The sequence below is a fragment of the Leopardus geoffroyi genome, chromosome A3 (genome assembly GCF_018350155.1).
Source record: "Leopardus geoffroyi isolate Oge1 chromosome A3, O.geoffroyi_Oge1_pat1.0, whole genome shotgun sequence".
Taxonomy (NCBI): Eukaryota; Metazoa; Chordata; class Mammalia; order Carnivora; family Felidae; genus Leopardus; species Leopardus geoffroyi.
Window position 1 is genome coordinate 101370010 of NC_059336.1, and position 14789 is coordinate 101384798.

The window sequence follows — 14789 nt, forward strand, 5'->3', positions numbered from 1 at the left end:
TTCTCCGATACATGATTTGCAAATATTTGTACTGTTGGTTGTCTTTTCAATTTTAATGTCCTTTGATGCATAGAACTTTTCAATTTTCATGAAGTTCAATTTATGTATTTTTCTTTTGTTGCTCATGCTTTTGGTGTCATATCTCAGAATCCATTGCCAAATCCAAGGTCATAAATATTTGCCTTGGTGTTTTCTCTTAATATTTTTATAATTTTAGCTTTTATATCTCAGTTGTTGATCCATTCTGAGTTTGTTTTTGTATATGGTGTGAGGTAGGAATACAACTTCATTGTTTTGCATGTGGATATCAAGTTGTCTTGGCATCATTTATTCAAGAGACTCTTCCTTGCCCATTGAAGTCTTTGCACTCTTGTTGAAGGTCAATTGAACATAAATGTATGGGCTTATTTCTAGATTCTCAATTCTATTCCCCTGATCTATATGTCCGTCCTAATGCCAGTAGCACGCCGTTTTCATTGCTGCAGTGGGATGGTAAATTTTATGCCAACTTGGCTAGGCCATCAATGCCCAGATATCTGGTTAAACTTTATTTCTGGGTGTGTCTGTGAGGTTGCTTCTGGAAGAGATTTGAATTGGTGTACCAAGTAAAGTAGATGGTCCTTCCCAATATGGATGAGTATCATCCAATTTATTGAGGGCCTGAATAAAACAAAAAGGCAGAGGAAGGTTAGATTTGCCTTCCCTCTGCATGTCTGCCTGAGCTGGGATATTGATCTTCTCTTGCCCTCCACACTTCTGGTTCCTCAGGCCTTCGAACCTGGATTGGAATCTACATCATTGGCCTCCAGGTTCTTAGGCCTTCAAACAACACCATCAGCTTTCCTGGGTCTCCAACTTGCAGATTTGCTGTTCATGGGACTTCTCAGCTTCCATGATTGCATGAGCCAATACCTTATAATAAATCTCTATATACATCTCCTTTTGATTCTCTCTGGAGAACCCGGACTACTACATGTAGCTTTGTAGTAAGTTTTAAAATCTGGAAGTATGAGTTGTCCAACTTTGCTATTCTTTTTAAATGTTGTTTTAACTATCTGGAGCCCTTTATATTTCCATATGAATTGGAAGATCATCTTTTCCATTTATGCAAAAAAAAGGCTGTTGGAATTTTGATGGGATTGCATTTAATTTGTAGATTGCTTTATGTAGTACTGCCGTCTTAAAAATATTAAATTTTCTAACCCATGAACACAGAATGTCTTTCCATTTATTTAAATCTTTAATTTCCTTCAGCAATATTTTTTAGTTTGCAGTGTACAAGTCTTTGACCTTCTTGGTTAAATTTATTCTTTGCTCTACAACTGTGGGATGGTACCAACCAGCAAACAATGAATACTCCCACAACCTGCAAGATTCCCAAAGTCCTTCCAGACCTACCGCCAGGTGAGTTATCTACTCATCATGACCTAAGCCAAGAAATGAGCTCCATTTTACACATCAATAAAGCTTTCCTTTCTTCTTTCTATCTTTGTATTTCATTTATATTTCATCCTCTGCTTTATCTTAGTACCTAGAATAATGACTGGCATTCAATATCTGTTAACTAAGTGGATAAGTAGATGCCTATTTTCCTATTGGGTTGTTTATATTTTCTTATTAATTGATAGATGCTATTTGTCTGGTAGGGCTATATCGGGGCTCAATCAGAAGACAAACCATTCCAGTAACTTAAACAGAGAAAATGAAATATAAAATATTTTAAGCAGATAAATGTTTTTAACTACCAAAAGTGGTACAAGGAGAGTCTGAGGCAGGAATTGGCAATTTTTTTCTGTAAAGAGCCAGGTAGCAAATATTTTAGACTTTGTGGAATATTTATATATCACAATACAGAATGCAAACCTCCACAACCTTTGTCTTGATAAAATTAAAAATATAATAGTAAGTGAGCAAAAACTTTGGAATAAAGTTCTTTACTGAGAAGAATGGGATCCATTTTGTTGGGATAGCATTTTGCTTAGTTGGGGTTCAAATGTAAGAACCAATCTTAGATGGAGGGCAGCACAAAAACAGGCAGGGGGCTGAATTTGGCCTGTGGGCTGCAGTTTGCCCACCCTTGGCCCTTGAGGGAGGTAAACATGAAAGGAAGTGAGAAACTTTGAAGAGGGACTCTCCGCATGACTGAGATTCGGACTCTGCAGGGAGAATCTGCACAGGTCAAGCAGCTCACCAGGGACAAAGAAATATGTCAGAAGTCATGGACTGCACCTAGATCACACCCTCAAAGACAAGGACTCATTGCCAAGGGAAACTGGCAACCTTGGGAAAAGGGACAAAAGTTCCTCCTATTTCCAGTTTACAATGTCCTTCCAGCGCCCTCTATTGGCCGAGACTGTAGCATCAAGCTCACTGGCAAAGGAGAGCAGTCTCCACCACCCAGTTTCACAGAGGGGCAAAGAGGCAATAATTTGATAAATGACACAAAAGATATAGAGTGTTACAAATATTTTTCCCACTGTGTTTCTTGCCTGTAAAAAAATATTTGTTTATTTAAAAGGTAACAAGCTTGGGGAATCTGGCTGACTCTTGTCAGTGGAGCATTCGACTCTTGATCCTTGGGGTTGTGAGTTCCAGTCCCATGCTGGGGGTAGAGATTACTTAAAAATAAAAAAATCTCGAGGGGCGTCTGGGTGGCTCAGTTGGTTAAGTGGCCCGACTTCAGTTCAGGTCATGATCTCAAGGCTTGTGGGTTCGAGCCCTGCATAGACCTCTGTGCTGACAGCTTGGAACCTGGAGCCTGCTTCAAATTCTGTGTCTCCCTCTCTCTCTGCCCATCCCCCTGCTCACTCTCTCTCTCTCTCTCTCTCTCTCCCAAAAATAAACATTTATTTTATTTTATTTTTTAATGTTTATTTATCTTTGAGAGGGACAGAGACAGAGCGCGAACAGGGGAGGGGCAGAGAGAGGGAGACACAGAATCTGAAATAGGCTCCAGGCTCTGAGATGTCAGCACAGAGGCCTACGCAGGGCTCGAACCCACAAGCCGTGAGATCATGACCTGAACCGAAGTCGGACGCTTAACCGACTGAGCCACCAAGGCACCCCATAAACATTTAAAAAATATAGTAAAAATAAAAATCTTAAAAAAATAATAAAGGTAATAGTCTCAGATATTACAAAATTCAAAATAGAAAGAAATGAACACTTTGAAAAGTTAGTCTACCTGCCTGCCACCTCTGTCCCCTACTCAGTTGGTTTTTGCCCCCAGAGCCAACAGTTCAGCAAATCTTTTTGGAGGTGTTCTATGCATATATACAATACTTATCTTTTTTTTTTTTAATTTGCAAAAAAAAAAAAAAAAAAAAAACCCTTCTGTTATACAGATTTTTTTTCATTTTTAAAATTATTTTTTAATGTTTATTTATTTGTGAGAGAGAGAGGGAGAGTGAGTGAGCAGGGGAGGGGCAGAGGGAAAGGGAGACATAGAATCTGAAGCAGGTTCCAGGCTCTGAGCTGTCAGCACAGAACCCAACATGGGGCTGGAACCCAAGGACCTCGAGATCATGACTTGAACCGAAATAAGGCACTTAATTGACAGAGCCATCCAGGTGCCCCTGTTATACAGATTTGAAATGTTTCTGCAAACACATTTATTTTTTCTTTTTTATGGACCCTGACTCTTGCGTTTCATTCAGGAAGACCATTCACACTCCAAGATTAAAAATAATTTTCCTATGCTTTCTTCTAATAGTTTAAATTTTTAAATTTATTTCTATTTTAGAGAGAGAGAAAGAGAGAGAGAGAGAGAGAGAGCAAGCAGGGGAGAGGGGCAGAGGGAGAGGGAGAAAAAATCCCAAGCAGGGTCTAAGTCTAGAGCAGAGCTTGACACTGGGGCTCGATCCCATGACCCTGGGATCATGACCTGAGCTGAAATCAAGAATCAGATGCTCCACTGACTGAGCCACCCAGGTGCCCCCTAATCGTTTTATATTTTAGCTTTTACATTTACATCATTAAACCATCTGGGTTTTATATCTTAACAGAGTCTGAGGTGGGGATCAAGTTTCATTTTCTTCGAGGTGGTGGCCACTGAATCGCTTCAATGTCATTGAATCCAGCCTTTCTTACAGCTTCAAGTCGTTTAATATCGGGGCCCCAAATCCCCAACATCAGTAACAGCTGCCGAGGATAGCGTCCTCCCACAAGTCCCTCTCCTGCGTGCTTTCTTTGCCCGGTTGCTTCTTCTCTCTCTGGGACCTCCTTCCCTCCTTTGTGGTGTCCTGGTTGCTCTTCTTTCTGTGTTTGGGCTTCTCTGTGCTGACTGGCTGCCCCTTGGCCTTTTTCTTGCTCTTTTTGTGGGAATCTCCATCCTCGCCGTGCTTCGTCTTCCCCTCTACCTGCTTCTCCCTGGACCTTCTCTGGCCTCGATCTTGATCTCCAGCCTGATAGGCTCTGGTGTAACCCTCCTCCCGCAGGCGGCTGGTATCTTCTCTGCGTTGTGCAGCATGGGGGTCGGGGGGCTTTCCTTGCACAGGTGGGCTCGGAAGCCACACGTTCTTGAAGAAATGGTCGTGTTTTTTCTGATAGTGGTTTAGAGATTCCAGTCTTTGTCTGGGGTGATGTAGGTCAGACCCCGGGGGTAACTGGTTGCCCACTGTTCTCTGCCTTTTGTGGGAACTGGAGAAGGCGTGGGACCTCCTGAAGGGGAGTCTCCACTCCCCCACTAGAGGTTGGGGTGGAGCGTGTCCCCTTTCTCTGCACGCAGAGTTTTCTGTCATCTTTCTAGAGCAAACCTCTGGCTGTAATCCTCTGGCTTTCTGCTTTCTAACATAATCCTCAAGTTCATGTTGAAAAGAGTCATAGATCCTAGAATTTTCCATTCTGTTGACTATGGATGAATCTCTGCTAAGGGAGATAGAGGAATAACTTTCTGTTAAATGCATTCTTTTGCTACAAATGTGTTCTTTGTCCTTGAAAAGATCGAGCTTTCAAATTTCTAGCGGAGATTATGTTATGCTCATATACTATAAATACCAGGTAGCCATTGATATTGAAAGTGTGTATTTTTGACATAGGCTGAGAATCCTAAAATATAACAGACTAAGGAAATGAGTCTTAAAACACTGTGTAAATTTGAGGATTGGAAATACATAATGAATGTGTAAAATTTATCAGTGGTTATCCTTAGGTTTGAGGATTATGGATAATTTTAGTCTTTCTTACTTAATTGTATGTTGTGATTTTTTTTTGTCATAAATACTACTATTTATTTGTGTAATGAAAAAAAGAAAATGGAGTTATTTATGAGAAAACAAAACATAGCAAGCAACGAATTTAAACTAGAATCACTCAAAAATTCTACAAAAGCAGAACTGGCTTGACCCTGTGCTTATGCCCGAAGAAATAATAAGGGTCATCAAATATTCTCTCCCTCACACACTATGTGTATGTATATAAGCGTGTGTGCGTGCGTGTGTCTGCATTTTAACCTCATAGTTGGCATGAAAGAACACAGGAAGATGCTATTAATCGTGGTAAATGTGGACCTATCATTATTCCTTTTTTTGCAAATGAGGAAACTGAGTTACAGAGAGTTTAAATAACTTAAGGTCACATGGCTAGAAAATGGAAGGGCCAAGACTTGAACCCACGTGGAGAGGGTCCAGAGCCTGCTCACTTGACCACTCCAATAGTGGTACCAATCTTACAGGCGTTGGGAGGTTTAAAGCGTGATTACAAATGAAGGGCTTGGAACTGTGCTGGGTACAGAGTGACTGGTCGGTGGCTGTTAGCGATGACACTCTCAGAGGGAGGCTGGAATGACACGGCAGCATCTAATGGGCTACGGGTGGTCTGTTTGGAGACCTTGTATCCATTCTACCTCATTGTGTCTTGTCTTTCCATTTAATCAAAATAAATACCTGTTTGTGCTAAACGTAAACGCCCAAAACAAAAAACCAAAAAACCAAATCACAGCGACAATTATACACTGCAAAGTCACATTTCCCCGGCTTCCCCCTCCAGAGATAACTACTGGGTATATTACTGTGTTCCTGAAGCCTTCGTATCTAAATTCTAATCCAACAGATGTGAGGTCAGATGGTACATTCTGGTTCTCAACTCAGCTTTTCTTCCCAAACAATGTATTTAGATCCATTTCCTATTTCAGTGCACAAAGGGTTTACCTCATTTTAAAGAGGACCGCTTGCTGTGACAGAACAGGTGTGGACTGTGATTTAAAAGCAAAATGCGATCCCTGCAAATGTAGGTGCTCCTAGTTTTTAGCTGACCAACAAAGCAGCAATGTTTCGCACACACCCAGTGCTCTGTACCCACGCGTGGCTGTGCACACCGAGGTTGGGCTGTGGGACCAGGACCCTCACTCATCCTTGGGAAGGTTGGGCCGGTCTGGCCCTAAAACGTTACTGGTCGGGAGGGAAACCTCCTTCCCTAAATAGAACCTAAAGCGAGACTGAATTTGCCAGGGGAGGCATTCAATGTTTTCTGGAGGGTGTTTTTTGTTTTTTTGAGAGACAGAGGGCGTGAGTGAGCCAGGGATAGAGAGAGAAAAAGAGAGAATCCCACGCTGACAAAGCGGAGCCCAAGTGGGGCTCATGTTCAGCTTGATGCAGGGCTCAACTCACCTCATAGGAGGCTTGAACTCACAAGCCTGAGATCATGACCTTAGCGTAAGCTGGGAGCTTAACCGACTGAGCCACCCGGATGCCCCTTGCGGGGGGGTTTTAAATCAATTCTGGATCTTGGCAAAATGAAATAATTTCAGGGAGGCCGCAGGTCACTTCCTCAAAATGGAAGAATGAGGAGGAGTGAAAATTGGGCCGGTGAAGGATTTACTAGTACAGGCTGGCAGTTAAGATCCCAGGGTGGCTAGCCCAGCCTAAGAGAGGAAAATGCCAGAGTGTGTTATAGGGTCCCCATCCCCCCCGGGGAGGACTTATCCCACAGGCTAGGGCTGGGGCTGGGTTTCACTTCTGGTAGGAGTGACTTCAGCCAGGTGACAACCACAGGCAGATGTGGATCTGGAGCCAGGCTGGTCGCTTGCTCATGTGTTGACTTGCACGATTGTCTTATTCTATCAGGGTCCCGGTTTCCTCATATGTAGTGCCCCCTGTGGTGCGAGGTGCCAACTGGTGTGATATTGTTGTCTGCCCGTCCATGACACATGCCCAGTTGGGCGTGCACCCTCAGCCAGGTGCTACGCTTGGTATTGGGCAAGCATGAGAACTAAACGGACATGTTCTCTGCCTTGGGGAGGCTTACGGTCTTGTGTGATGGCCGGACAATACCCCTGCCCCCTCAATATGCAAAACAGCCACGACAAGGGCTGGGAAGGAGAGGAGAGGTCCAGGCCGTGTCCTGGGAGGCGGATGGTGGGGGAAGGGATGTTGAGCAGAGCGAAGCGGGCTCTGCTTGAAGAGGACTCAGGTGCCGGCAGAAAATGTCTGTATCGTGAGACCCATCAAGTCTGGCCTATTTTACCTACTAAACACCCTGGGGAATGAATATACCCCTGCCTTCCGACCTCGCTGCTCCATCCCTTGTCTGAGCCCCGTCTTCTCTCACTTGCGCTACAAATCAGCCTTCATCCACTTGAACACACCCTTGAATCATGCTCCAGGAAGCAGCCAGAGGAATTATTATTATTTTTTTTTTTTTCAGAGTAAATTTTTAAAAGACGGTCTGGTTATACCTCCTCCAGCCAAACCCTCGTGTTTACTATTGTTCTAAAATAGTCCTTAGTAAGAACCCTAGGCCACCCACGTCTGGTCTGTTACCTATTCCTCAGTCTCCAAGTACCAGCCACAACAGCTGTCCCCCATTTTCCCCAGCCTCTCTGTAAAAGCCGTGCTCCCTCAGGCCACAGAGCCTCTGTTCAGGCCATTCTTGAGTCCTTACCTTAACTACTACTTTTCTCCATAGTCTGCTAGGTTGTCACGTCCCTGCCTACTTCTTCTCTGCCTCGTTTCTGCCTCTCTGGCTTTGTTTTCTTAGCTGGGGTGCTGTGTATTAAGACAAACGTGGCTACACTATACAGTAGAAAGCAGAATTTGCAAAATAATGTGCAGGTGAAATCAAATTCTCTAAGGCATTTCCTTCTGCAATAGGGCTCTCACCCCAGACCCAGGAGACTCTGGTCCATGCTTCTCCGAGGAACTTGCGGGAAGTTAGGGGAGCCTGCTCTTCCGGCAGGCTCTTTCTTTGTGTCCTTTATTCCTGTTCCTCCTTCCACTGCTCAGACCAGAGCCACAAGAGACCCCGCTGCTCCCTTGCTTTTCTCATGTGGCACACACAGCAGGTCAGTTGGTCCCCCATGTTCTACATTCAAAATACACCCCGAATTGGAGCACTTCTCTTCACTCTAATGGTTCCTTCCCGGGGCCAGACCCCATCTCTGCTGAATCAGGCCTGTCAGCTGCTAACTGGTCTCCCAGCTCCCGCTTACTGAGTCTATTTCCAAACCGGCTGCCAAAATTAATCCCTTAACTATAATGTAATCCTGGCTAAAAGTCACTCCTCTGCTCAAAATCCATCAGAGGCCCTCCCTCACGCAGAAGGGCCTAGAAGTACAGACACTATTGGTTGTCCCACTGCCCTGCGGTCTCGGCTTCCTCTGTGACAGCAACCCCAATGCTCCTGCCTTTCAGCTACACCGTTCTCCAGGCTGGAGGGGAACAAGCCAGCACACCCTGACCTCAGGGCCTTTGTCGGTCTCCACCTGAAGCCAGCAAAGCTCTTTATTTATCTCCTTCTGAAGACTCCGCCTTCCTAGGCCTAGATGCGGTGTCACCACCCTATGCCCCTTCCCTACTTTGTTGCTCTGCATGGCATTTTCCATGACCTAACACGGGGCTTCGAGATATTGTTAAAAAGCTGATTCTGAATCACTGGTCTGGAATGGGGCCTGAGATTCTGCATTTCTACCGACGGCCCAGGTGATGCTGGCATTGCTTGGACCCAGACTACACGTTGAGTAGCAAGGATCTAAATGCAATTTAACTTTTTGAAATTTGATCCATTTTCTATCCCCAACACTCAAATATAAGTTCCTTACCCTCTCGAAGTGTGTGGGGCATAAAGTAGATGCTTCATAAATACTGCTGAATGAATACACAAGCCAAGGAAGGCCCGGACACTTTATCGTCAATGTGCGGGTCCCACTAGGAAGCCCAGATGCAAGAAGTCCCACTTGCCTCAGCCGGGCCTCCCCACCCCCTCCTCCAGTTCACACCTCAGCCGTCCTCCCTCTCAACTAGCGCCACATGCCACCCGCATGTTTGGCTCACCTCTTACCTGGAACGCACTAGCTTACTGAGAGCAATTTCCACAAACGGATGGAACCCTCATCTCGAGCTTCTGAGTCTTTGAGGTCGTGGTAAGTAGAAGTCCTGTGGGCCCACAGAGAGCAGAGGCCTCTGGCTAGACTCTCGAGGGGAAGTAAGGAGTCTCGTGCGGGGTGCAAGTTTCACTCTGAGCTCCAGGAGAAGTCCAACATTCTCACTGCTCGGCCTTCTCAGCCAGGCCCCTGGGAGCCAGGGAAGCAGCAAGTCACGCCCCTTCCCTAGTCTCCGGGTTTTGAGTTTTAGACCTCATCGTCCTACAGAGCCAGGCTCTCCCATCACAGTTTTTAAGGCGATTCGGGAACACTTAAGCCACCTTGGAATGCAATCTGTCTCTAACCTAATCGACATCATCATATCCTGTTTCGAGTCTATTTTGAAAAAATTTTAAATAAAATACGCCGCTCTTAAATTGCGAAATAAACACATATGCAGAAAATATGCACAAAACAAAAATATAAGGCACAATGATTTATCACAAAGGAAATGTCCAGCCAACTACATTCAGGTCAGTGAACAGAATGCCGCCCACACCTCAGAAGTTTGGCTCCTTTTCCTCCTCATCCCAACTGTGGGGCCCTACGTTGACTTCTGTGGTAATCTCGTCCTTCCGTATAGCTTATCACTTAAGTAGACATCTCAAAAAATGATAGTTCAGTTTTTGTGTTTGAACTTGACCTAAGCGGAATCATACGGCATACTTTAGTTCAACACACTTCTGAATTTCACTACAATGTGTTCCTTTTCGTGGTTGTGTGGTATTCCATTCTATTCGAAAAGATATATAATCACAGATCATTTATCCATTCATGGGGTTATGCATGTTTCTAGCCTAGGGCCATTTTAAACACCACTGTCATGAATATTCATATATATATCTTCTGAAGCCCACAAGTCTGCATTTCTAGAGGCTGTTTGCCTCACAGTGGAATTTCTGTGTTAACATGGCATTGTATACTCAGCTTTATCAAACACAACAACACCAAATATTTTTTGAAAGAGGTTTTACCAATTGAACTCCTCCCCCAGAAGTGTTTGGGTGCTTCTGATTCTTTCTTATGCTTGGAATTAAATTCTGTATCTAATTATAATAATTAAAGTGAAAGTCAGAATAAACGAAAACAAACCACAAAACAAAAACAGGCATTTCCCTGTTTCCAGTGATACTGAGTACCTTTCCTAGTATCTCCTGGCTTTGGGGGGTTGCTCTCTTGTGAGAGAGTACGCGCGCACAAGTTGGGGAGGGGCAGAGAGAGGGAGACAGAATCTCAAGCAGGCCGCACGCTGTCAGTGCAGAGCCCCATGTGGGGTTCGAACTCACGAACTATGAGATCATGACATAGCCAAAATCAAGAGTCAGTTGGACGCTTAACTGACTGAGCCATCAAGACACCCCAAGAGAGAGAGGATCTGAAGCCGTCTCCACCACACCCAGCATCGAGTCCAACACGGGGTGCTCACTCCCACAACCCCGGGATCATGACCTAAGCTGAAATCAAGAGTCAGCTACTTAACTGACTGAGCCACCTAGATGGCCCACTCTCTTGCGAAGTTCTGGTCGAGGTCTCTTGAACATTTTTCTGGTGCATAGTTTGCATTTTTTCTATATTCTGCAGATGAGTCCTTTGCTGGTTCTTCTCTCTCTTTTTTTAATGTTTACTTATTTTTGAGAGAGAGAGAGAAACAGAACTCGAGCAGGGAAGGAGGAGAGAGAGAGGGAGACACAGAATCCGAAGCAGGCTCCAGGCTCCAGCTGTTAGCACAGAGCCCTATGCAGGGCTCAAACCCATGAACCGTAAGATCATGACCTGAACTGAAGTCAGATGCTTAACTGACTGAACCACCCAGGCGCTCCTCCTTTGCTGGTTCTCTGGGTGTGAGATCTCCACTCTTTGCCTTACATTTTCATCCTCTTGGTGGCATCTCTTGACAGACAGCTCATGATAAAGTGTGAAATTTCATGGTGCGTGGCTCCATTCTCCCCATCTGGAGGGAAATCTTCCAGACCATCTGGTCCAATGTCCTCTTTTTATGCCTAGAAACAGCCCGTTACCCCTTTCCTATCAGACCAAGACTATCATCTTACTTTTCAAGGACTCCAGCACCTTCTGTGCCCTCACATTCTCTGCATATTCTATGAGGCCTCCTGAGCCCTTCAACCGTACTTTTCAAAGCTCTCACGAGACCTTCTGTGCCCTCATATTCTCAGCATATTCCCTCATACATGCTGAGGTGACTTCCTCCTTTCCTTCAAAATTTATAGTGAAACTGTTTCCTCACTCTTGGCCCCTCCAGGAAGACTCTAGATTCTCTGAAGTCCAGCCAGTACCCATCTGCCAGCTACCCTCACCCACCACACCTTCTCCTGGAATCTATTGCAGCTCCCTAAAGGGCTGGCGTTCAAACCTCAAATCTGGGAGGAGACAGGCCTGGGCTCCAGGGTAACCCTGGACAAAATTACTTTGAGTGGTTCTCGAGAGTCTCGCTTTCTTCCATGTAAAATGGTGGGAGCAATGGAAGTTCCCTTTATGGTAGCTGTGGGGATGAGATGTACAAGAATGTCAAATGTCTGTTGTGAGTCAGAGCCCAGTCAGCATCAGACTGTTATTAGGGTCTCTGGTCTCCAGGCAATCCACGATACATTTGGATATCCACACTGCCTATGAGAATTGTCCTTTTCTTTGGTTTGTTTCTTGTCCACGGAAGTCTATACTTTATGCTCCTGGAAGAGCCAGCCGAGTCCCCGAGTGCCCTTGCATCCATCGTTTCCAGGGCAGATAGCCTGGGGGCAGGTGGCAGGGAAAGCCTAGAGTGCACCCTCTTTCCTCCATGATTAGTGCTGCGACCCAGGGTATGCACCTTCATACCTCGGTCTCAGCTGCCAGCTCTCTCACATGCTTTCCTCTGGCATCCTGGGTATAAGGACTGCCTACAAAGTACTAAAGCAGTGTGCTCAGCCTGAGGACTGCCCCATTCCAGCCTGCGGAGGTTGTTTGTTTTTATTATGCTGAGTATTTTATGGCGTGTCAGGCACTTCAGATATATCTTCTCATTTAATCTTCGGAAGAGCCCTGCACGGGTACTTGTCTCATCGCCATATTACTGATGAGAGAACTGAGACCCAGAGAGATTAAGAAACTCACCTAAAATCACACAGTATATAAGTTAGTTTTTGCTGCATCACAAACCGCCCAACAGCTCATGATTTCAAACAGCAAGAAGTTTTCTCACAATTTTGTGAGCTGGCTGGCCTGGCTCAGTGGGGGTTGGATGACCAAGGGGCCTTGTATGTGGGGAAGAGGAGGAGTCAGTTCAATGTCAGCTGAGTGATGGAGACATGGCCACGAGGCTCTCATTATTCAGCAGGGCTTGTACCCAGTGGCTGAGTTCCAAAAGTAGCACGAGTAGCAGGCACAGGCACTTTTCCAAATCCAGCTTGCATCATATTTGTTATTCTCCCGTTGGCCAGGCCAAGTCCCACGGCCAAGCTCAGCAGTACGGGAACGGACTACCTAAGGGGTGGTACAGGGAGGAAGAATTATCGCTGCCATTTGCCCCAACAAAGAATGTGCCATACATAGCTTGTAAGTGTACAACTAGAGTTCGAAACCAAGTATGTCAGATCTGAAAGTTCAAAACTGTCTTGGGAGTTATTGCCCAGGGTCAGAACGCTGCATGCGTTGCCTAAATAAGTCAACCACCTTTTGCATGCACACCTGCAACTGTTTTGCAAATGCACATACATATTGCCATTAATAAACATAGCTTTAAGTGTCTGTTCTGCTTCACTGATTGTTTTCTTCCTTAGAGACTCCAAGTGTATTTGAGTCTCCTTTGCTTATCTTTTATCCTTAATCACCTTTTTGCAGGTCTTTTGTATTTTTTTCCTTACTTTTGTTGTCTTATCCTCATTATTCTCCTTTCTATGCTTTATTTCCTTTTTCTATATTGTCTATGCTCACTTCAGCCCTGTTTGAAGTGTTAGGTCAGAGTTTTCATCTGCTTAGTGTCTGAATTCTTCTGGTGTCTTCTTGTCAAAATATGTGCAGTTCATTTTTTCTCTTGTAATACCTTATGTGTGGCTAGGTCACTTTCTCCTCCTCTTTTCCAAGATTGAAATGAAATGTGTTAACCTTGACTACTGGAAGGTTCCTTTATGAAAAAGGAATGACCTAGGGTACCTTTCACAGCTTCACAGCTCAGGGCTCCCTCTTTTGTTATTGTGAAGGGTGCAAAATACTATTTCTCTGCCTTTCAGGGCTAAGGCTCGTTTCAGAAAAATCTGCTCTATTTCCTATTGGCCTACAGGCCTTACCTGCTAAGGTGAGAACCTTAGATGCTGTATTTTGCTGTTACAGCAGTTTCTGGGTTTTGTTTCATCTGGGACCTTTTCCTGCTCCCTGTTTGAACATTCTCTTCTCCTTACTCCTAGTGTTACTTCCCAGCTCAGTTTGGTTTCTCAACCCAGCAGATTTTTTTGTTTTGTTTCATTTTGAGGCAGGGTTTTGTCCTTCTGAAGGAAATGTTTGCTGGGTATTTCTGAAATCCTCAGGGCTTAGATGGCCATAACAGTCATAGGTTGCTGGGTGCCTCTGGTGCCTGTTTTGCACTCACCAATTCAGAACCCATGATGATTTCTTCCAGTTCTGCAGCTCTTTGCAGACTTACTTGTCCTGTTTAGTGCAAGGATAAACGATGGTTTGGGATAGGATGCCCGTCAACGAAGATGCAGAGAAGTGGACAATAGGAGAGATTATGTGATGGTATAACCAGGGGGAATTACTGATGGGCCTGATGTAGGAGAGGAAAGGTTGAACAATGGAGTTGGTGTTGTTATTCACAGAGATGGGGATGAGTGGACGGTGAAGAGGCGGGAAAGAACGCCTGGTGATGAGGGAAGCAAGTACTCTTTTGGGTTTCCAAGTGGAAATATCAACAAGTGCAGTTGGCTATGAATCTAGAACTCAGGGAGAAGATGTAGCCTAGAAATAGAAATTTAGAGGTATCTTAGATAATTTGTGTTGCTATAACAAATTACCATAGACTAGGTGGCTGATGTAGCTCTGGCCTCTTCTTATAAAGGCACTAATCCCATTCTTAAGGGCTCTACCCTCATGATCTAATTCCCTCCCAAAGACCTCACCTCCACACACCATTACACTGGGGATGAGATTTCAACATATGAATTTGGTGGGTGGGGAACACGTAGTCTACAACATCGATATACAGGTACATTTAAAGCCATGGGCCTGGATCAGATCACTTAGGATGTGTGATTACAGAGTGACGGTCTAGAGCTGGTCTCTGATGCACTATACATGATGATGCATTTTGAGGTAGGTGGAAAAAGAACCAGTAAAGAAGCCCATGAGGAGGAGGAGCTATGGAGGTAAGGAAAATCAGGCAAATGCAGTGCTATGAAGGCTGAGGGAGGGGCATTTCAAGGAAGAGGGGCTGACCAGGTGGAAG

The 14789-nt window shown here is 44.8% G+C and overlaps 1 protein-coding gene across 1 annotated transcript; it reads right to left on the reverse strand.

Moving 5' to 3' along the window:
- Positions 1–4130: 4130 nt before the first annotated feature.
- On the reverse strand, positions 4131–4739 carry LOC123581409 (lysine-rich coiled-coil protein 1-like). Its single transcript, XM_045447477.1, has one exon. It carries the CDS (start codon positions 4737–4739, stop codon positions 4131–4133), a length of 609 nt encoding a protein of 202 aa, XP_045303433.1.
- Between the last annotated feature and the right edge of the window lie 10050 nt (positions 4740–14789).

Excerpts from the sequence above, each read along its gene's own strand:
- LOC123581409 (XM_045447477.1), bottom strand. The coding sequence starts at position 4,739 with ATGACAGAAAACTCTGCGTGCAGAGAAAGGGGACACGCTCCACCCCAA.